General features: G+C 45.4%; 1 protein-coding gene across 4 annotated transcripts in view; it reads right to left on the bottom strand.

Moving 5' to 3' along the window:
- Nucleotides 1-23261, bottom strand: part of LOC133351440 (SH3 and multiple ankyrin repeat domains protein 3-like) — a 631852-nt gene that overhangs the window by 493637 nt on the left and 114954 nt on the right. For all 4 annotated transcript variants that reach the window (XM_061566655.1, XM_061566657.1, XM_061566656.1 and 1 more), the window contains one exon: nt 6146-6836. In XM_061566655.1, coding sequence (XP_061422639.1) covers nt 6146-6340 — 195 coding nt within the window. In that variant the 5' untranslated portion in view covers nt 6341-6836. The remainder of the gene's footprint in view (nt 1-6145; nt 6837-23261) is intronic.

Here is a 23261-nt window from a genome sequence, read left to right as displayed (position 1 = left end):
AGCCCCGGTAAATACCGCGGGTTTATTAATCATTAAATACATTCCGACTGCTTCACAGCAGATATCAAAGAGCAGGCCATGTGTGCTGGCATCATGGTCCAATTTTGAAAGAAAATTACCTGCAAATTACAGGATACACATAACAATTGTCAAATCCTACAATGAAAACGACTGCAAGCTATGCCTGTGAAATATTGCACCTTCGTTATAGCCTTGCACATTATAAATTATCATACCAAATTCACTAATGATATATATTGTTAAACCATACATCATATAATACCTTCAATTATAACTGGTTACAATTGAGACTGAAAATATACATTTTTCAAGGTAGACGTGAGTCGAAATAAGCGAGGAGAGCAACCGCCAGCTGACTACGTAGCCTCACCTAACCATGCTAAATTTTAAACAGCTTGTTTATCTTAAATACAACGTGAATAAACGTCCACACGTGGTATTTATCGCAGAGATGCACCATCCACAATGCCGAATAATTTAGTTACAGCAGCACAGCCCTGGCCAGCATTACTGCACAATACCTTTGTGCAAGTAAAAATAAAAATTGGGCCATATATAGATATAGCTCAAGCAGAAGCTGACAGGACAATAAAAAAAAACTGAGCGCTCATTGTAAGTCGGTGCAAACACAGGTTGCAGAGGCTGCAATGGCCAAAGCACGGGGCCTGTTCTGCTGAGCCTAATGAAGGGGTAGAAACTGGACGCTTATACCCTGGAGGCTGCTGATACTTGGTGCCCGTTGAGAGGTGGGAAGATGAATAATATTTTACCACTGACCTCAGCTCTGCTTGCTGTATATTCATTCACGCGCAGAGTCGATTGCAAAGATCCCCCGTATAGCCTTAACAGACTTTTGGGGCAAGTGCTGTCAGCGAACAACTATGAAGGCGGGCACGAAGCACGAGGGGGTGGGTGGATGGAACGACTTTTTTCTTCCCAGTGGCAACGTTTACACATCGCGCTAGGTACTCATTGGAGGCTGAGTCGACCTACGGGAGGCATAGGGCCGGTTCATATAATCACCACTGGTGTTGGCCGTGAGCAGCAATGGGTTCGTAGCGCACCGCTCCCCGCACACGCATGTGCCAACATGCTCCCTGCATCTGCCAGTCATCTCAATCAGTTAACGCATGGCACCTCGGTCTGTTCCGTGACCTCCTGCCAGTGAGCCATCGACACTTCACGTGACCTCAAAGTGCACATAATTGCCGAAGTATCGGGCAATGTCCCTTCCTCACAGCTCATAGAGAGGCCTCGCTACGTTTCGCACAATGGCTGTGGAAGGGCCATTTCCTGAAATGGCACCTACTGTATACACTTTTTCTTTAAGACATGTTTTTGACAAATGCATTGAGGTTTTTAAAATCTGTGCTTGTGTACCAAATACACATATGTAAGGTAAAGGTTACAGCCCTGCAATTATTTACTCATGCCACTGCTGCCAGATGGGCCTCAATTAGAAGCAGCTGTGGACAGTCCCCTTCGAGGGTATTTTTGCCAACTTTTTCACGTGGGCCAGAACGTCTTGGAAGTTGTGGGAGTAGCCACACTTTACCTCACCTTACGCGACAAACAGCTGATCGACTCGCTGTGATGGTTACATATACGCAGGTGATTTCCCAACAAGGTGCTCGTTGTATTGGCCACAGAGGAGATGGAAAGGTTGATTCTCCCCCTGCCCCCCGACCAGGATTTCAACTCATCTTATTTTAACGTCATCGATATATCACCTTGACCAAGGCGCTTTACAGAAAAGTAGGAACGGTACAACGCGCGTGTGTGAATGTAACAGCGGAAATGAGGTGAATGTAATAGATGAGAGGAAGTAATGGGGGCGACTCTGTGATACGTGCATTAGGTGAAAGCAAATTTCATGAAAGCAAATAATGATGAATGGAGTGCATGGATGGGGAATGAGTGGTATCCATGTAATGAGATTGCGAAGAAGTTGCAGGCACTGTAGCGGTTATATTAGGGAAATTAATGGGTCGTGAGGTGAGCTATGGAAAAAAGTTATATTTGGGGGAGGAAGCGGAAAACGAGTGAGTGAAGGTGACTGCTTAACGTGGAGGGGAAGTTTGTTCCAGTGAAGGGAGGCGAGAAGAGAGAAAGAGCGACAGCGTGGATTGAGCACAAGGAGGAGGAGTGACAGAGCAGAGACAACAAAGACTGAGAACGTAGAGGGCAGGAAGAGACATGGAAGGATACATGAGTGGAAATATATGGTGGGGCAAGACCATGAAGAGATCTGTAGACCAGCGTGAGGAATTTTAACAGGCAACGGGAGTACACAGGGAGCCAAGTGCAGTTGGGCGAGGAGAGTCGAGGGATGAGAATTGTCGGGAAGGTTGATTGTAATCTTTCCAGAGGTCACATGGGTAGCAGTTTCCCTGCTGTGATTGTCTCATCGGATGACGGTCGCTTGTGTTGCGATCGAAACGTCGTGATCTATTATTTTCTACCTACGTGACTTTACCGAAAAAAACCAAAGGGTATGTACAGAGGTGTTTTGGTTTTATTGAAAGGGGGCAAAGGAGTAAATGGTAAATAAGAGAGTTAGAGTAATCCAGAGAAGTATGTTTAAAGGAAATGGATGAGGAGTTTTGCAGCAGACGTTGAAACGACCGGTCGGAATTTTGCGAATTTTAAACAAGTGAAACCGGCAAGCGTGGTTAGCGGCGCAAAATCTGATGGGGAAGGGAGAGGGTAGAGTCAAAAAGAACACCAAGCTTGCGTGCTGAGGAAATGGGGGAAAGAGAAAAAGGATTGAAATTGATGGTGGGACAGGGATGAGGAGAACGGGAGGCAGGGAAAGATGTGGGTTTTGTAAGGGTTGATGGACATAAAAGTGACGTGACATCCAAGATTGGATGGAAACCAAACACGGCATGAGGCGAGGTGAGAGGAGAGGAAGGAATAGAGAATCAAATGTGGATGTCATTTACAACCCTCCGATTTCAAGCCACTCGCTCTATAAGGGCTGGGCCACCCGCACTCCACTGCCGAGCAGGTAGTAAACAATGATAGACAACGTTTCTCTTTTAGGCACATTGGTGTGCTGCTTTTCGTCGTAAAGTTCAGTTTTCCAAAAGCACTCTGCTCTGCCCTGCTCTCACTCGGCACTTTATGTCACAACGTAGACTCCGGGTCCACCTCACATAATTGCCCCAAGTACAATGTACTCTAGTTGCCTCCCTCTAACACGAAACGTTACTTTGTTTAGTGAATTTGTTGTACGCGACCTCGGTTATGTTCCTGTATTTATGTGTAGCCCAAGTATGTGGCCTTCTCTGTTATTTATTTTCTCAACAGTGCCCCTGTAGTTCATTTCCATTGGCTGTTGCACGCATTATTCCATCAGCAGGCGGTTACTTCTTACTCCGTTTGTGTTGATCCATTTTATTTCTCAATCAAATATTTGGGAAATATCTCCAGAATGTTGCTCTGAAATGCCTTGGCAGGAGTTAATCTTCATGACCCAGACTCCTCAATTGATTTGTATGTTGTTATTTTCTTTGTGCAATCTCAATGTAGCAATATAATAAACAAATTTAAAACCCATTCTATTGAGCTGAACTTGCATCAAGATTAAAGCTCCCGACCGCACAAATGAGAGTCAAGTGCCCTCGCCGCCGTGCTGTCGGCCTGGTCTGTTGCTTAATTAATCTTTTTTAAGTGTTGCTTTCAATATTTACTGACTTACTGGCATTGGTAAAAGTGTGAAGGTTTATTGATTATTGGAAATCCCTATCAACAACACAAACAACAACAACAAGTCAATGTAAGAAATGGTCCAGACTGATAGAGTCCGAGTGTCACATTAAATTAGTATATCTCACCTGCGCTGGAGATCTCGATCTGCTGAGCTAAGTGATCGTCCTGCTGTTTCAGAAGCAAAGTTCCGCACCTTAAAGATGCGGGCACGTAACTCTGGCTCTCTGGTCATTTTGCCCTGCAGGCGGGCGTCAAACGCGCTGCGTGGTCAAAGGATTCACCCACCACAGACTCGAGATCGCCGTCGTTGGAAGCGGCACTGACGCCACTCTCGCCCGACAAAGGCGTCAGCTGAGCTGAGCCAACTGGCCACCTCATTCTGTTCGATGTTTACTCTCGCCAGCGCTCGTCACCGCATGTCAAATGTGATTTGTATTTGGTGGTGTGAGAAACGCGTGCGTGCGTGTGCAAGAGTGGGGAGCGCTAGTGTCGCGGTTAGCGCGCTGCACTACGGACCTGGCAACCCGAAATCGATTCCCGTTCACGGCCAGCACCAGTGACGATTATCTGAACCGGTCCTGGGCCTCCCATTGGTCGACTCAGCCTCAAATGAGTATCTGCTGAGGTGTGTAAACATCGCCACTAGGGAGACAAAGGCGGCCGGGCGTGGTGCTGGCCACCCACCCCCTCGTGTGCCGTGCCGGCCTTCGTAGGTGCTCTCTAACAGCACTTGCCCCAACAGTCTGTTCAGGCTATACGGAGGATCTTTGTCTTTGTGTGCAAGAGTGGGGAGCGGTAGTGTGGCAGTTAGCACGCTGCGCTATGAAGTCTGTGTCCCGAGTTTGATTCCTGCTCAACGGCCACCAACAGTGACGATTACCTAAGCCGGTGCTGCCCCACCCCTTCATATGCTGTTCCGGCCTTCATAGGTGCTTGCTAAGAGCACTTGCCCCGCCAGTCTGTTAAGGCTATAGGGGACCTTTGTCTTTGTGGAAGGTTCAGTGCACCTGCCAATTTGCCACGAGTCATTTTAATGCGTCCAATTTTACTCGCTCTCGCTCTTCTGAACCAACCCTTCATTCCGAGATGACCTTTACCGGAAAAAAACCTCTTAACCCGATTTGTTAATCTCATAACATGAATGCAGCCGGTTAGTTGATTGCATTTAAACCCACATCAGATGACTTTAGAGAGAATTGCTCATTGCATGTAGAATTTAGTTTCACACGTTGTCACGATTGCAGCATTTATCTGAAAATTCTACAACATCGATTGCACCGAATGCACGTGACAGTTTATTGCCCTGCTCAACAGGTGCAATGGGTGGAATATCATTCTGAAAAAAAAAATACCGTAGCCAATTAAGTCGCTGAATGCCTCGGGGGAATCTGGGCCATGCGTGCTAACATCAGTACCCTCACCCGCCAATATATAAATAAAGCCAACCAAACAGACTTCTGTGCTTCCTTCACTTCCGCAAACCACATAAACCCCGATTTAAAGCTTTCGTAACTGCAGGGATTCATCTTCTTGGTTCTTTTGGTAAAGTCACGTAGAATTGAAATAATAAAATAATAATAAAACATCATAAAATAATTCTCACGACGTTTCGGCCACAACGCAAGTCCTCAGGTGGAGAACAGGTCTGTCGAGGAGACAGAGTCTGAATGAGTCTGAATGACTCTGTTTCCTCGACAGACCTGTTCTCCACCTGAGGACGGCTACTTGCATTGTGGCCGAAACGTCGTGAGAATTATTTTATTATGTTTTATTTTTATTATTTTATTATTTCAATTCTACGTGACTTTACTGAAAGAACCAAGAAGACACATTAACCCCACCACGGAAAAGTGTGGTCGAATAAACCCCCAAGGTCTGCGTGACCTGGGGAGGCCCTCATCCAGTGGTGGATTGACCAAAGCACCGTCCATGTACGTGCACGTGTGCACTGTGCTGGTCACTGTGGGAGAATTGGTGTGGGATCATAGACATGTAGCACAACAATAGATTTTACCGTACTGCCATCTGCTGCCCGCAGTCACGCATGTATGTCTGTGAATGTGTTTACGTGCTTGCATGTCTGCCTGTCTGTGTGTGCGCATGGGGAGCGGTAGTGTAGCGGTTAGCGCGCTGCGCTCCGAACCTGGCGACCCCGAGTTCGATTCCCGCTCACGACCAACACCAGTGACGGTTATATGAACCGGTCCTGAGCCTCGCTTAGGTCGACTCAGCCTCAAATAAGTACCTGGTGCGGTGTGTAAACATCACCACGAGAGAGACAAAGGCGGCCGGGCATGGTGCTGGCCCACCCACCCCTTCGTGTGTCAAACCAACCTTCATAGGTGCTCGCGAACAGCACTTGCCCCAACAGTCTCTTTAATTCTCGTATAAATCAAACACGCGAGCTCACCGTCTGCTGCAGGTCCGGGATGCCCACGCGCACCACCATGGTGTTCTGCTGCACGTCCTCCAGGTGGCCGCTGGGTCTGCCGGCCGGCCGCGCGCTGGCCCCGCTTTCGTAGCCGCCCTCTGGGTCCTCGCCCCGCGAGCTGTCCGTCTCGGACGCCTCGCTGTATTCCGACTCGGCATTCTGCTGGAGATCCATGACGCGTCCTGACAGCCAGAGGCCTCCCGCTGACGACGACTGTCTTCTCTCTCTCTCTACGCTCGCTCACTTTGTCGCTCGCTCGCTAGATGGATGGCTAATGCGCACGCTCGACCACTCGCTCTTCTTCCGCGTATCTGTTGCACACGCTAGCTGATATTTTCTCCGCCGTGCATCCGTGTCAGTGTTTATTTCTATTTGTTGTGCAGAACGGGGGACACTCTTTTTGGAGCTATTTTAGCCGCTTTTTCTTCTTCCTTGGGGCGTCTCCCTTGCAGCTAAATACCGTAACAATCTTGGTTTTCCTTTTCTCTTTTATGATTGCAGATTCATCGCTTCTTCCAATGTTCTCCCGTGTGTTCAGGTGGTCATATCTTCAAAGGAGCTTGGTGGTCTCTTTGCATTTGTATTTCTTTTTGCACTTTATATTTTGCCTTTGTTGCATTCTAAAGCCATCGTCCTTTATCAGAATGCATTAAAATCTCTCGGATTTTCCCTGCAACAAAAAAGAGAGCACCCACACGCACAATGCCACTAAATTATGGCTTTCAACACAGACATCTTGCTCATCAAAAGCAGTGAAATGTATTAATTTACAGAGGCACATTTTTGCTCGCGAGTTCCACGTTTTTTCCCGTGCTGCCACGCACACTGCGAGAAAGTGTTGCAGCCACGATTGTTAACCTCGCCAATGCTAGAGGGATCAGCAGCGAAGTTGCACAGCGGTGCTTGGTTTTCAAAGGTGGACGTTCAGTAAATGGCAGGAAGCAAGTTGCAAACATTTCACGATGAGACTGAAACGCCAACTGAATGGAATTCAATGCTCTGATTCAAAACGAAACAATTGCACGACAGCTTTCACATGGTTCATATTAAACACGCGTTGGGGTTACATTTGTATGCACCCTCAGTTTAGCGGTGTTGTAGAACCTCACCACTGCCACAGTCTAACTGACTCCTATTGCTGGTGCCTTTCCAAACCTCACTCGTTAAAACGCTGCAGCACAGACTCCTACCAATACCAATATCCGCCATTCACCAGTAAGTAACGGTGACGTCACCACGGCGCCTGTACCAGGCCAGGTGCAATTTTAGGCCACGTGAAGTGTCGAAGGCTCGCTGATAGGTCTCGGGTCAGACCCAGGTGCCATGGGTTGGCTGACTGAGATGATCCAGGCACACTCCTAACAACCTTTTTCACAAACACACTTTCAAGTTATGTAAATTATTAACTGCGCTCTATTGTTTCCAGCCATTTGCAGTTACAGTGTGTACGCCAAGATTCAATGTTCAGCTCAAAGCTAAGTGTCCCATTTTTTTTCATAATGAAGCTCTCCTAATATCACTTGTACACGTTGGTTCAATGAGAAATATATAAATTCTCAAATAATAATTTAAAGAAAAGTAATTAAGAATCTTAAATTTATGATGATGATGATTTGAGTTTGATGAAGCCCTCCTCTTACGCCAGCGGCAGAGCACTGTGCATGCATAAGTGACTTACATCACAGCTCATCTCACCACATCACGAAAGGGCACCCCTAGTGGCAGCTGACCCTAAGCAGCAGCACAAGGTGGCTTGGTACCTGTCCTGCAAGCAGGCATTATTCTGCCAGTTGGGGGCGATGATTTCTTGTCTGTGTAATGTTGCGGATAATATTTCAGATTTGGAAAATATGGAACCGGATGCCACCGCACACAATTGCCCACTCGTGTTGAATGACATCAGGGTAACTTTAACGTTCACTGTGAAGCAGATGGCATGTATTATACGGTTGATATGCACACAGCACTATTAACCAGGGTGGCCACCAAGACTGAACCGCAAACCTCTGCAAAAGTGGCGAACGCGCTACGGCTGGGCCAAGTCACCACCCCATTTGTGGAGATTTTATGGTTTGAAATGAATTCCACAATAAAGACTTAAATTATGGAAAGATGTTCTCTTGCAGTCAGAAAATATTGAATATATGAATGTTGAACTTTTTTGCAATGAAAATGCATCACTCATCCACTCCAACAATCCCGTGATGTTGAAGCACAAGGAACAGACTGTATTTAAAGTGCTAAATCGGTCAATACACAATGTGAGATTCTTTCTCAACCAGGTAGAGTTACCTGGTGAAAAACTTAGCATTGAGAAATAATTCAAGATTTATTTGGTCTTCAGCAGTAACCATGTCTTTGCCCCCTATTGGCAGTTGTCATCCTTCCATGTTTACCAATCAATATAATAATAACGATGCATTTGTCTAAGCACAATGCACCGTTTAAACAACTTAGAAAGCTAAGCTGCCTTGAGCAAGACACGTTGCTAGACGGCTTGATGGCTGATGGTTCAAGGCAATGAACAGAACGGGTCCGACAGAATGTCCAACCTAGGAGATGAAGCGATGAAATCCGCTCGTGTCGAGACGCTATGTGGATTGTTACATCACAGGATCATGAGATCTCCAATCGTCTCCACACCTCCGATTAACACGGTTGACTACGTACACTGCAAAAAAAGTTCGACATACATACATAGAATGACTTGGGGAGGCATTCATCCCCAAAGTGAATCGATCTTGGCCGCTGATGATGACGACGGCGATGATGATGAAGTACACTAATCATCTCAAGGTGCTGCAAAAGACAAGCTTCTAAATATAAACGGCACATTCGGACAAAATCAATGCTGAATACGTAGGACCCAAAAATAACTCAAATATGCATTGGGTGGATTGAGCAGGGGCTGTGACACCCCAAACAGGCGACTCAAACCTCGCTAAAACAAACACAGATGGCGAATTAAACCGTGAAGCACAACGTTTGAGACAACAACGTCTACCATTTAATGCGAGCTCGGAAGATTGGGATGATGACTATTTAGGATGAAGATGGCAACATTTGTGAAAGTGTCATTAACAAGTATCAAGTCGATTAGCACCTCTGATTAGCAAGGTTGGCTACATACGGTGCGAAAACAGTTCAACATACATACAAGTGAATGGCGGAGGAGAACAGGAAGGTCTGAAAGCAGGATCAGTGATGCTGGGATGAGCCCAGAATCCCCAAATGCCCCCTTAGCTCCCACACAACCCCCCCCCCCCCAAGTTTACTCTGCTTCACGTTGCATCACTGTTCAACTCAGATAAACTATTTTTATTTTAAGTCCTGCTGACCTATATAGCCCTTTTTCGGAAGCGGCTTGGCCACAAATGATACCTCAACAAGTGCAAATGTATAGTAGCCAAAAGCTCGAAACGCATTTTCATTCTAAACGTGGAGGGAAAAACTGCAGGATGCGGAGAAAAATCCACGCTGCCACGGAGATAGAGACACGCAAACTCGAAATATACAGGCATTGTCAGGGTCGGGATCGAATCCACGAACTCCTGCATACCAGGCGAAGGAGATAACATCTCATCACCGTGGTTGCCCTGTTATTTTTGGATCTAAAACACGTTGATGGAGAACATTGGAAATTGTGAAGATAGGGAACAGACTGTAAAATCCCTGCTTTGTGAGTTCAATATGGTAACACATGCCTGCATGTGAATTTATTTTTTGTCATTGCAAGGACAATTGCAAACAGTTCTCATGATACATCATTGATTCTACTCGCGCGAGTAGAATCAATGATCTAAAGTCAATTTACGATTCTTAATATTGGTCGCGAAAACCTCCACGTTAAAACTCTCTCTTACATGACAAAGACATTTAAATAAAACCATTTGTACTTTCATTTTATGACGAACATATACAGTAGTCAACAAAACTAGTACAGTAAAACCTTGGATTGCGAGCATAATTCGTTCCGGAAACGTATTTGTAATCCAAAGCACTCATATATCAAAGCACTCGTATATCAGTTGTGATCACGTGACGCTCGGCAGACAAAGCGTATACACGTACTACTCGTATTGCAAGACCTCGCTCGTTTATCAAATTAATATTTATTTTAAAAAATTGCTCGTCTTGCAAAACACTCACAGACCAAGTTACTCGCAATCCAATCTTTTCCTGTATTCTGAAATGTCTTTTTTTATGGAACGAATAACATATGCAACGACACAGAAGTGTGAAACGAAGTGGTGTCTGCATTAGGCACCTGTGGCCCACATTGTAACATGCATTGAGCCACAACTCAGTGGCAATTTCCTACAATTTGTTCATTCTCACAAGGTTTCTGATTTATTTAGCTTCGCTGAACTTAAGTGAGAAAAGTTTACAATAGCTTTCTTTGACATTTTCACGGAGGCTATTAAAGAGGCGGGGAAAAAAACATTTTTGAGTACCGGTACTGAAAAGCGAGTAGCAGATTCAAAGCGAATTTCTTTAGAAATGCTTTTTGTGTTATATTTGTTGTCCTTCCCACGCACCTCCAATGTGCACGGTTGGCGTGAAGGTGAGGCGGTGTGAGTCTTGCACTACAAGTTTGTAAAAGACATGTGGGAACACACACATACCTACTCTCCTTCAGCCCACGTGAGTAGGAAAGTAGCAGATGTAACCGTGAATAAATAAAAATCGATGGGATTAAGTGTGGGCACTCGTCCCCTCCTCCAAGGTGTCTTACTATCGTGGAAGAGTAGGCCAAATACCCTCTAGAGCCCCCTGTAGTGGAGGCCTTTCACTCAATAGTGGCGTTTGCAAAAAATTGCAGGGCTGTATCTTTACCACCGTTGGACCGAGTTATTTAAAAGGCAGCCTGCATGCACATGTAATGACGACATGACACACTTCACTTGAGATGGCACTTTACTGAGGACACGTTCACTTGACACAGGCGGAGACCCCCACTGCAAAAGCCCCGAGTCTCCCACGCATATCCTCCTTATATACCGACACGAGGCCACGCCCCCCTTCCCGAACCTTCTCGCTGACACTGGACGCTCGCTCCACCAGCAGAATCTACCGTTCTCTTCCGTCACCTAGCCACCAGTCCCTTCCCACTCACAGCTGACACCCCTGTCATTACCTTCCGTGGCCGTTAGTCCACTCACACAGCATGTAGAGTCGGCTGTCATTACAAACACATCACGCCCCACCCTCCTACAGGAATCCCCCCTCCCCACCATCCCACCATCCCACCAAAATCCTGCCACCCCCAGGAAACAAAAGCCTAAGACCCTAAAGCGCCACCGGTGGCTTAGAGCATGATATCGCAACCGGTGCGCCGCACCCAAAGTCCCCCAGGTGTGTCGCAGTATTTTCGGAATTGCAGGAGAGGAAAGTCCGCGCCACCTCCCACTGCCCGCTGGTCGCGCATGTAGAGTGCGGCAGCAGGCAAGCCGTCAGCCTCCACCCCCCACCCCCTCTCAACTCCCCCCGATCACCCATGCGCAATTGGTAACAACAGACGCGGAGACACGCAGACGCACGCGGACACGGAGACAAACGACAAAATATCTCCCCATTTTGCTGTGTGCGAGCACCTATGAAGGCCGGCACGAAACACGAAGGGAAGGGTGGCCAGGACCACGCCCAGCCACCTTTGTCTCCCTAGTGCTGATGTTTATACACCGCACCAGGTACTCATTGGAGTCTAAGTCGATGTAGGAGAGGTGCACAAGTGGTTCAAATACCCGCCACTCTAATTGATCGTGAGTAGGAATTAAACTCGGATCGCCAGGTTCCTAGCGCACACACACACACGCGGAGACACAGACACGGAGAGACGCAGACACGGAGAGAGACACAAATACGCTCACGCAGGAAGGCAAATTCTTTGGCAACTACAAAACCTTCCCTGACACCCACCCAGGCACACCGTGAATTTTTTATCCGGTGTCCCGTGAAGATCGAGCAAGTTCGAAAGCGTGTGCCAAGAAATGAAAGAGGCTAAGAATCACCAGTGCAGCACAAGCAAAAGGTCCAGAGATTTGCACTGCTCCTCGCATGCGGAATATGCGTTAAGGGCAAAACGCTTGAAATGTCGGCGGAGACACCAGACCAATAGCAATGAAACAGCCTTGACGGCATTGTGTAAATAGTGCAGCCTAGCCGTGGACACCTTGACAATGCAATGGGTAAGCCAAATAATAATACATAACCGTAATATAATAATTTAGTTACTTATACAGGATAGGAGTCATAGGACTCTTTTTCAGAAGAGTCCTGCATCTGGCTTTGTATTCTAAGATGTGTTCAGACAATTAATGATGAGTTGTGTTGATCATACGTGTGGGAGGAAACGTGAGCACCGGCAGAAAAACCACGCGCATGAGGAGGCAACACCCTATTCCCGTACAGATGGAAACGGATGACGATTGGTGCACTTGCTGTACCGCCTGCCTTCTCCTGGCGAGCGAGGGTTATGGTGGATCCTCCTCGACGCTCGCGGGAAGGGAGTGTCACAAACATTTGCACGATCCACCAACCATAGCCTCCACAGTGCTGGATTGCAGGCCACGTGCATGGCCACCAGCACCCGGCTAAATGGTGAACTCCCAGGTAGGCGAAATTAATGCTGCATTCTTTTGCGAGGGATCACCCCTGCACTCCGCTTCTCGCATGCTGCGGTGGAGTACATCAGCGCGTTACATTATTTCACTTGTATTATTTAGCGTGCTCTTTTCCACTGCACAGTATTTACTCCAATTAATTCTGCCCCCCTGTCAGCCCTTACCCAATTTAGGAAAAAAAATAATGCAGCTTCTTACTTATTTTTACCTGTTATTTAGTATATTAAAAAAACATAACCAAGGTCAAATCACTACCACACTCCGCTGGTTTGACAACTCGTCCAGCAATAATTGCTGGGGAAATAGCTTCTGTCAAGACATGATTGAGTCCCTTGTCGTTTCAATGGGCCCACACCTGTTAATAAATACACGAAATCTATGTCCGCCTTGCCAAATCTCTGTCTCCACTGCACACTATTTTCTAACTCTTATCCGAGCTCGTTTGATCATTCACGCAACGCCGATCGGCATGGCATGCTTGACGCCCTTATTGAGCCCCCCCCCCCCCCCGAGATAAAAAAAGTCAAACCCGACAGAGATTATCTATTTACACTCTCCCATCCCCGCACACGCAACATTCGCAATGACAAGGCTCATGCCACCACGCGAGAGGCAACGCAATCGGAACGTGGCTATGCCCCGTCGTCGTGGCTAATTCTGCTTGTATTTGAGCCTTTCGTCCGTCCAAGGACGGGTGTATTTCAGTGAATCTGAAACTTGCAACTGAAAAGCAGACCGCGACGTGATGTTCATTGCATTAATGCAGTGTGCACTTTGTAAGGGCGCGGTGACACAGACCTATTTCATGTAAAGGTTATAATCCCTTGTTCATCACGACGTCCTTATTACTTTGATGTCTCAACAGCGTTACGTTCGCGTGACGTGAGAGTTCTGCCTTTGTAGTGAGGGTTGTAAGTTGACGCCGAGGAGGGGGGAGGAGGCGCCTTGCCACCCCATGTGGAGTGACGTCAGCCGTTAATTATTATTAACGGGGTGTCCATTTGGAGGAAGTCACCTGTTCATGATTATTAATGAGGGGGGGGGGGGGGTGCTCCATGTGGAGTGATGTCACCCGCTCATGATTATTAATGAGGGGGGGTCCGTGTGGAGGACGTCACCTGTTCATGATTATTAATGAGGGGGGCTGGCCGACGTGGAGTGACGTCACGTGCGGGACACACTGACATTCTTGGCTCATTATAGTCGTAAATTGCTGCGTCCCGGCTCGTTAGCATCCTTGGTGGCACATCCCTCCCCCGCCACCCCCACCACCTCCACCCCCCTTCCTCCCTCCCATATCTCAATCACCCCCTGAAAGCACTGAACACCCCTCTGTAGGGCGTCACGGTGGCGAGATGTTAACTACCTCGCCTGGTATGCAGGAGGTCGTGGGGCCGATCCCCACCCTGACGCCTGCTGTACATTGGGAGCTTGCATTTTCTCCCCGTGGCCGCGTGGATTTTTCTCCGAGTCCTCTGGTTTTCCAATCCACATTTAGAAACGTGCGTTTGGAATATTTGTCTGCCACACATGTACACGTGATGAGCCACTTCGTTGAGCTATCAATTGTGGCCAGGTCGCTTCTGAAAAAAGAGCTAGAGTATAAAGCTCAGTGGGCCTTAGCTGGTAAAATGAAAAAAATAGAAGAACCAGCTCAGGGCTGGGGTTGACAGGGATCTCGCAATCCCACGCAGACGCATGCATACTTAATCTGTGCCCCCTGAGCAATGCAATCTCGTGCAAGCACTGCACAGGGAGCCCTGCAAGAATGCACTCCCATCGCCTACTTTTTTCCATAAAAGTTTTTTTTGGGTTAGATCGCATAAATATAAATGTATCATTAAACCCACCGCCACCACCCGACACAGCCAATTAGTGAGGTTTGTGACGTAAATAAAACGTGCCAACTCGTGGATTTACTCTCCATACGCACACCATGCACAATTGTAAATGGCTGTGTCGTGTGGTGGCAGGTTTAACGACACATTTATATTTACGTGATATAACCCCCCAAAAAACTCTCTATTATGGATATTTGTCACGAAAGCCGACGTGTTAAACCGCCTACTTTTTATGTTCAGGCTCCCCACTCACAATCAATGAGTTTACCATGTGAATCATCTTACCAGTTGCCTCGCCAACATTAGTTAACTGCCTGCGCGTGGTGCACACGCACGCGGGCAATGTTGGTTTGCCTTTGATGGCCACAGGAAATCTAGAACCACGTCAGAGGTTGGCTCTGCCTAATGTCACGTGGGGTTGTCCGACTTGAGATGATTAAACACACCGAATTACATATTGCTTTCATGACATCGGTTGCCGCTGTTTTTATTTCTGACCAGTAAAGTGTCGTCTTCAATTAAATAATTATCCCAAAAAATGCATTCACTTTAATTCCATCCATGTGCACTTGTGTATTTTACAGAAGTCTATTTAATTACAAGCTTAAAAATCTGTATTTTCATGTCTTTAGGCATGATTATATAACTAAATGGCACGTTACTTGTTTACGAGACCCATCCATCCAATTGCAATTGGCAAACAGAAATGACAAAATAAACACTTGAATTAATTAAATCGTGACACAGCCATGCAGTGGACTGTTAGTAAATTGTGTTATGGGACTGTGCGTGATGAGGAGAGTGAAACGGTTTCTCTGGAGGACCAATCTGATGACATTCTTTCAACTTTCATTGACTGTGGGGATGAGACAAGGGCTTGATCCATTATATGCCCTTTAGTTTATCATGGGAGAACCCATGGAGACACATTTCTCTTTCACAAAGGAAACCAAAGTGACAGTAATTGCATTTCTAGTTTATATATAAAATGTTATAATTTATTCCAACGTTACATTTTATAACGTGTCTTTCATGTCTAACACGCGCCTATAAAGAAAATGCACAAAAAATGAAAGCAATTGTATTTCTTAAGGAAACTCGAACAGAGTCTCAGTCTCGTCTTCACCAAGTCTCCAGGCTCGTTCACGGGATCATCTGCCATTGGGATATTTGACAATTTCCTCTTTTAACATTTCCATGATACGTGGGATGAAAAATATTAGTGCCTTAAAAAGCCCCACCACCATTGCATGTGTGGGAACAATGCTCAACAGTTAACACACAAGTGAGTTTACGAACCCATTTGCTCTACTGACCTCCCATGGCCAACCTGCCAGAACACATGATAAAAGCTGCATGACCCATCATCGATGCTGCTTCTGTAATACCGCGCTTAATCTTCTTGGTTCTTTCGGTAAAGTCACGTAGAATGGAAATAATAAAATAATAAACATAAAACATAATAAAATAATTCTCACGACGTTTCAGCCACAACGCAAGCAGCCATCCTCAGGTGAAGAACAGGTCTGTCGATAAGACAGAGTCTGAATGACACGTCCTAGGCTTGGAGCGTCTATTTAAGCTGGGAGGGAGGAGGAAGAGCGCCTTGACAAAAGAATTTGCATATCAAGAGGAATTTTAGCATATTTATGGGAAATGCAGATATGCGACTAGTACTACTTGTGAAATGCGTAGGAGGTTTGGCGGGGGGTTTAAAGTCATGTTTTATTTTTATTTTATTTATTTTTATTATTTTATTATTTCCATTCTACGTGACTTTACCGAAAGAACCAAGAAGATGAATCCCTGCAGTCACGAAAGCTTTAAATCGAAATACCCCGCTTAATGTTAGGGCGCCGCAATGTGTAAGTGCCAGGCTGCTGGTAGAGGCAGTAGAGAATAAGCCACTAGGTGCCAGGTCACCGAGGAATTTTCTCCAGGATTCGAGAATCTGATCAGAGACAGCCAACATCCTAAACTAAAATTAAATTTTTTTTTATTTTACCAGGTAAGCCCCACTGAGTTACAACACTCTTTTTCAGAAACAACCTGGCCACAAATGATAGCCCAATGAAGTAGCTTATCATGTGGAAATGTATAGGAGTCATATACTCTAAACGCATGTTGTTTCTAAGGAAACACCAGAGGAGTCGGAGAAAAATCCACGTGAGCACAGGGAGAGAACATGCAAACTCCAAATATACAGGTGTCAGGGTCAGGATTGAACCCACGACCTCTCGTATAGCAGGCGAGTAAGTTAACATCTCGCCACCGTGGCACCCGAGTGAAGGCCCACTATAGAGCCCACCAATCAGATCATCCCAACAAACTTTTTGCCGAATCTGCTGCTCAGCTCTGATTGGGCGCAAACCCGCATCTTGCACCGGTGTTTAAATGGGAAATTCCTCTCATTATTCTTTCCCTGATGACGACCGCTTGTGTTGCGATCGAAACGTCGTGATATTTTTAATCACTTCATTATTATTATTTTTCCATCTACGTGACTTTACCGAAAGAACCAAAGCATATGAATTCCTGAAGTCACTAAAGTTTTAAGTAAAAATTTGCCTCTCATTGGTTGAGAGGCCAGTCTGCACAGTTGTGGCTGGAGAGGCTTGCTCCAGTAAACAACAGAGCTCACTAGAGTATATAAGGGTATGTAGAGGACACTCGTGGGGAGTGACACAAGCCGAGAAGACACCGGGAGAGCAGAATAAACCCACGTGGCTCTGTGAAGAGCTGTGCAAGCTAGTGAGCAAACACGTTGCTGTGTGCAACCGAGTGGGAGAAGATTCTGGCTTACATGACCAGAGCCAAAACCGTGTAATTAGCAGTGGCGAGTGAAAGCACCACGTGTGCTTGAGATGGTGTGAGCACTAAGTGTGCCTGGGTAGGAGCCAGTTTATGGTGTGTTCCATTCGGAAGACATCTCTACATGCTCTACAAATCCCACGTTGTGTTACAGTTTTGTTGAACTCCTGATCTTTAAATCTAAGATCGACTCGCTCACTATCCTGGGTGACACTTCAAATGCACTGTATTACATGTGTGTACCATGACATCGAGCTGTGTCATGGGCCCTGCATGTCAAGTAAGTTTTTTTTTATGTAAATGGGATCTTAACCCCAAGCAAACTGACTCAATGGTGAACACAATTACTATAGAAGTAGCTGCATCGCGTGCTTTCAGATGCACTTCTGCGGCCGTCTGGAATGCTCTTCCATCCGATATTAGGAAGCCACTGGAGCTATGCACTTTTAAATCAAGATTGAAAACTAATTTCTTTAGAACTGCTTTTTGTGTTTCGTTTGTTGTCCTTCCCCCTCACCTCCTATGAGCACAATTGTCTACGTATGGCGTGAAAGAAGTTCAACATACATACATTGCTGGGCATCTGTAAAAAAGAGCTTCATAGCTCATCGGATTCCTCCAGTATAAATATTCTGATTCTGACATTCATCCAACTGCCGTGAAATAAAGCACAGCTCATGAAATGAGAGAATGCCACGGATTTTCCATCGGCAATGTCACCCGTTTGCCATGGGCTCAACTCAGGTGTGACATTTGTGGGAGACCTAAAAAGACACAAGGAGATAATTTATCACTGGAATCGCAGGGTTCATCGCTGAGCTAGTTGGGCTGTCTCGGCTCCACCCGGTCTACGCTTCATGCGCGATCGCGAGCTCTCTAATTCCACTGCGGCTACCCGTTACATGTGCTTTTTTTTACCAGATCTTTAGAAAGACCCGATGGAATGTTGGTGCGATTATCATGAAGATGGCGATGTTATGAATTAACATTTTCGTGCGAAGCCAAAAGTGGTGCACATTTAATAAAGTGTCTCGCTGCTCAACTGAGCAGTTGGGCAGTGCCCATCTCTGTTGGCAAAGATGACTGTTTGAGTATCATTTAGTTGCACTCATTTTCATGACTATGAAGGTACGATAGACTGAGTTTAACACGTAGGTTTTCGTGACCAATATCATTCACAATATAGGCTTTTTGGGTTAGATCGCGTAAATATAAATGTGTCGTTAAACCCACCACCACCCGACACAGCCAATTAATAAGGTTTGCCATGTAAACAACATGCCAATTTGGCTGTGTCTATAGGTAGCAGGTTTAACGACACATTTATATTTACGCGATCGAACCCATGAAACCTATATTATGGACAATAGACTGAGTTGAACCGGAATATTTCTGATTGTGAGTGAAGTGCTCAAAATATTATTTTGTGCCCACTTTAAAGCTCAACACACAGTCAATGATGGCCGATGTTGGGGTACCACAACTATTTCACAATGAAGGCGCTGAGTTCTCGGACCTTATTTTCAGGCTGTGAGTTCTGCATTAAAATTAATGGGTATCGGTCCAAATGAAAAGAATACACTGCAAATGACTAAATTAGAATATACATAGCAATCATCATCCCCCTACTACGAAACACTTGCCAGAACTCTCCTGCTGGAGAGTCACGAAACTCGGTGAGACTTTCCTGGGTCAAAACAAGCATAGGAATAAAAATACTAAATCCCTTTAGCTCAATTCAGCTGCGGGTGGTGACACATACCAGAAGTCCATCTGTGTGAATCACAGATTCCATCGTGTGTTCATTCACCAACTTTATTTAAAACCGAGGGAGGGCCCATTGAGACGAAGGTTGAGACTAAGGGCTCCATGATGTAGAGTTTATTTTTGCGGTCATTCTACCGCTTGTTTGCAGAATGAGCGACGTTTTTTGTAAAAAAAAAAAAATTGCCCACATTCTGCAATTTGTAATTCAATCTTGATTTGAAGCTTTCGTGACAGCAAGAATCCATACTCTTTGGTTCTTTCGGTAAAATCACTAGATATAAAATAAAATAAATCACGACGTTTCGATCGCAACACAAGCGGTCGTCCTCAGGCTGAAAAAAATATATAATCCAGCAGTTCCACTACCTACGTGACTTTACCGAAAGAACCAAAGAGTAATTTGTAATTCATCAAGCAGAAATTCAGCAACACCGCATTGTCTTGATACACATTATGCAATTGTGCAATGGCCCATCATCATCATAATCTGCATTATTATATCATCATCATGATCATTATTATTAATTAGCCGTCTTCGGATAATTACACCATTAGATACCTCAGCAATGGGTGTAACAATAACTGCACATATTAGCGTGCCTGTGTGAGATGGAAGGAGCCTGATTGGTTGGCTTGCTCCGTCCGGTGGTGGGAGCTTGCAGATGCGCTTCTGTGACCATCTGAAACGCTCTTACTTCCGATATGAGGAAGCCATTGGAAATATGCACTTTCAAATTGAGATTTAAAACTCAGTCCTTTAGAACTGCTTTTTGTGTTTAGTTTGTTTGGCCTTCCCCGGCACCTCCGATTAGTGCGGTTGGCTACGTACGGTGCGAAAGAAGTTCAGCATTCATACATCAGCAATCACGGTAAATTGGGGCCCCACCCGTTCCACCTGGCAAACTGGGCAGAGGCCTGCACATGAATTTGGAGAAATCGCTTTTGTGGATTGTATATGTTTCAGCAGAACTCCGGAAAAAAACACTTTAAACCCAATTTTATATGAATTGGACCCGGAGTTCATATTCTTGGTTCTTTCAGTAAAATCACGTAGAAGGGAAATAATAAAATAATATAAATATAAAACAATACATTTTTTATACATTTTATATTTATATTATTTTATTATTTCCATTCTACGTGACATTACCGAAAGAACCAAGAAAATGAATCCCTGCAGTCACGAAAGCTTTAAATAAAAAATTGGACCCAGAGTGTTTCTTTTGAAATGGAGACCTAGCATCCAAAGCAAATTGACGAAGAAACATGTCGTGACAAGAAACATTTGTAAAGTATTTGTAAATATGCTAATCCTTGAGAGAGATAACACGAAATAAGCATGAAGCAATGCTGTGGAGAAATGGCAATAACAAAATAAATAAAGCCAATTGACCATTGCTGCTGACGATGTGCACTCCCAAAAGGCAGTGGGGCATTTGCGTAAAAAATGATTCTATTTTATTAATGCAGGGACAAATAGGTGAAGTCATTGTTAAGTTTAAGATAACTAGGTACGCTCACACAGGACACATGTCGGAGCGGAGCGGTTGGGTGGCGGCAGTGGTTAGCACACCACACTATCATCCTGGCGGCCTGCACTCGATCGCTGATCATGACTGGGATCGGTGGCTAGTGATCCCACCTTAGCCTGGGTTACAAAGAAAATATAATTGTAAAAGGGAAAAAAAATGTAGTGACGTTAACATTTTTTCCAAACGTTCAACTAAATAGGAACATTTTCAAATAACAAGAAACGTGAAATTAAGAAGGTTTACAATTCGACAAAATCTGGCTTAAATAGCGCTTATGTATGTATGTTGAACTTCTTTCGCACCCCACGTAGCCAACCGTGCTAATCGGAGGTGGACAACAAACTAAACACAAAACGCAGTTCTAAAAAAAATGCGTTTTCAATTCAGATAAAACATTTTGAAAATAGATATGAGATATAGATTTAAAGTACAATATTTATGTAGGCAATCCATGGTTGGCGTAAACCAACTTTTCACGAATAATCGACTGGAGGAAGCAGATAACCCAACCCTGTTGGGCTGCTGTAGGTGGCCAGGCGACGTCAACGATTCATGGGTCTCATTTGTAGCACCAATAGTTTCCTTCCACATGCAAAGCACTCCCTCAAGAAAATACCCAAGCATTCCCGAATGGCAGGACTGTTCCTCAAACGAGGATTGAGATGTCTGGATGGGGTTTCCCTGGCCGAGCGAAGCAACGCCGTTACCTCGCTCTCCCCGCACTCGCAGCGGATCGTTGAGAAAAGCAAAGGTCCGCCTCGCAATGATTAGACACCCTGACGGGAGTCTCGAGCCAGCCCGAACCTGGCTACACAAAGAACCCCCCTCCGCCTCCTCCCACCTCCCACCCACCAGCTTTAGGACACCCCATGCAGTATTCATCTGTCCGTCGAGCGTGAAACAAAAGCACCTCCCCCCCTTTAAGCAAGGTGTATCCGCAGTTACATCAGGGACCCCCGGCCTCCTCTGCAGTCGCGGTCTAATTGCAACAATGGATTTTCTACGAGCGTGCAACCTCTTTAATTCGCGGAAAGTGTTCTATTTTTTTTTTATTTTCTTTGAACTTATCTACGCGACTTTACCGAAAGACCCAAAGAATACGTTCGAGCAAACTTGCCTCATTTCAGCGGGCATTCCCCTTAAGCCCATCCTCACTCTTCCCCAATCCTATTTTTTTTACGAACCAGGGCACCGACGTGTGTGGGGGATGCACTTATTTGTCTCAGCATAGAAGGGACACGTTCTCTGTCCTTGGATGTTACAAATCGACTTATACAAAGGATTAGCCTTAACCCCCCCCCCCCCCCCCCAGCTTCTGGTAACCTATATTATGATTCACACTTGATTTTGGCTCGGGCCCTCTAATGATCCGGCTAAATTTGTGTTAAAATCCTTCACTTCCTGACACGGCCAAACAAATTATCTGCACAAGCGTTTAAAGGATGCACCAGTTCAAGAACAACTCTCACATCCCATCCTCAACTCTTGGATACGGTGTTGCATTTCAAACTAAGTCAAACATCCTCAGGGCAAGATCCGGGAAGTTGTGCAAAAGATTGCTTATAACTTGAGAAACCAGTGTTGCTGTAAATAAATAGTCGTATTATCTCCTGCATATTGCATAGCAGGAAGGCACTATGCGTTTTACAGAAACAACTTTTTTAATGAGTGCGTACTACTTTGCTCTGACATATGGTTTAAAAATGTCAATAACAAATAAAATGAAAGAAAAGTCGAAAAGTGCCCAAAGACGCATGGAGAGATGTGTGCTTCGTATTATCAGAATCAAAATATTTTTTCATGCTGGAGGAATCCGAGAACGTTGTTAAAACAAAACACGACAGTAGTGCAAAGTACAAGAGAGGTAAAACAATCACCCAAAAACAAACAAAAGCTATACCATCCCCAATCCTACCTCGCAAATCTTACTGAGGTATTAACGTATTATAAGTCATACCTAAGAGACAGAAAAAGAAACGCGTGGATCAGAGAGCGCAGGTTAAGGGCGTAATTCCTAACTGTTTTTTTTACCAGGTATGGCCCACTGAGCTTTATAGCTCTTTTTCAAAAGCGACCTGGCCACAAATGATAGCTCAAAGTAGTGGCTTATCATGTGGAAATTAAAAGCAGCCAAATACTCTAAGAGCACGTTTCTAAATGTGGAGGGAAAACCGGAGGACCCAGAGCAAAATCCACCCAACCATGGTGAGAACATGCAAATTCTAAATATACAGTCAGGGTCAGGATCAAACCCACGGCCTCCTGCATACCAGGCGAGATAGATAACATCTCGCCACCGTGGCGAGCAAGTGGCCTCGGACAGTACACTTTGCCGAAAGCAAATATGGAAGAGTAACAGTAGCAGCAAACACAAATTGAATGAGTCCTCCAGAGTGTCATCCCCCAAGGAGATGGAGTGATGAAATTGGCATGTATGCAGGCGCCGGGAGGGTTGTTGCTTCGTAGGAATGTGAGAGATGGTGGGGAGGCGATCATACAGCAGTGGATCGATTCTGGCTGG

Source organism: Lethenteron reissneri, chromosome 37 (genome assembly GCF_015708825.2).
Source record: "Lethenteron reissneri isolate LAM-NWPU_2019-01 chromosome 37, ASM1570882v1, whole genome shotgun sequence".
Taxonomy (NCBI): domain Eukaryota; kingdom Metazoa; phylum Chordata; class Hyperoartia; order Petromyzontiformes; family Petromyzontidae; genus Lethenteron; species Lethenteron reissneri.
The sequence above is the reverse complement of the archived record's forward strand: the minus strand, read 5'-3'. Positions and strand labels throughout refer to the sequence as shown.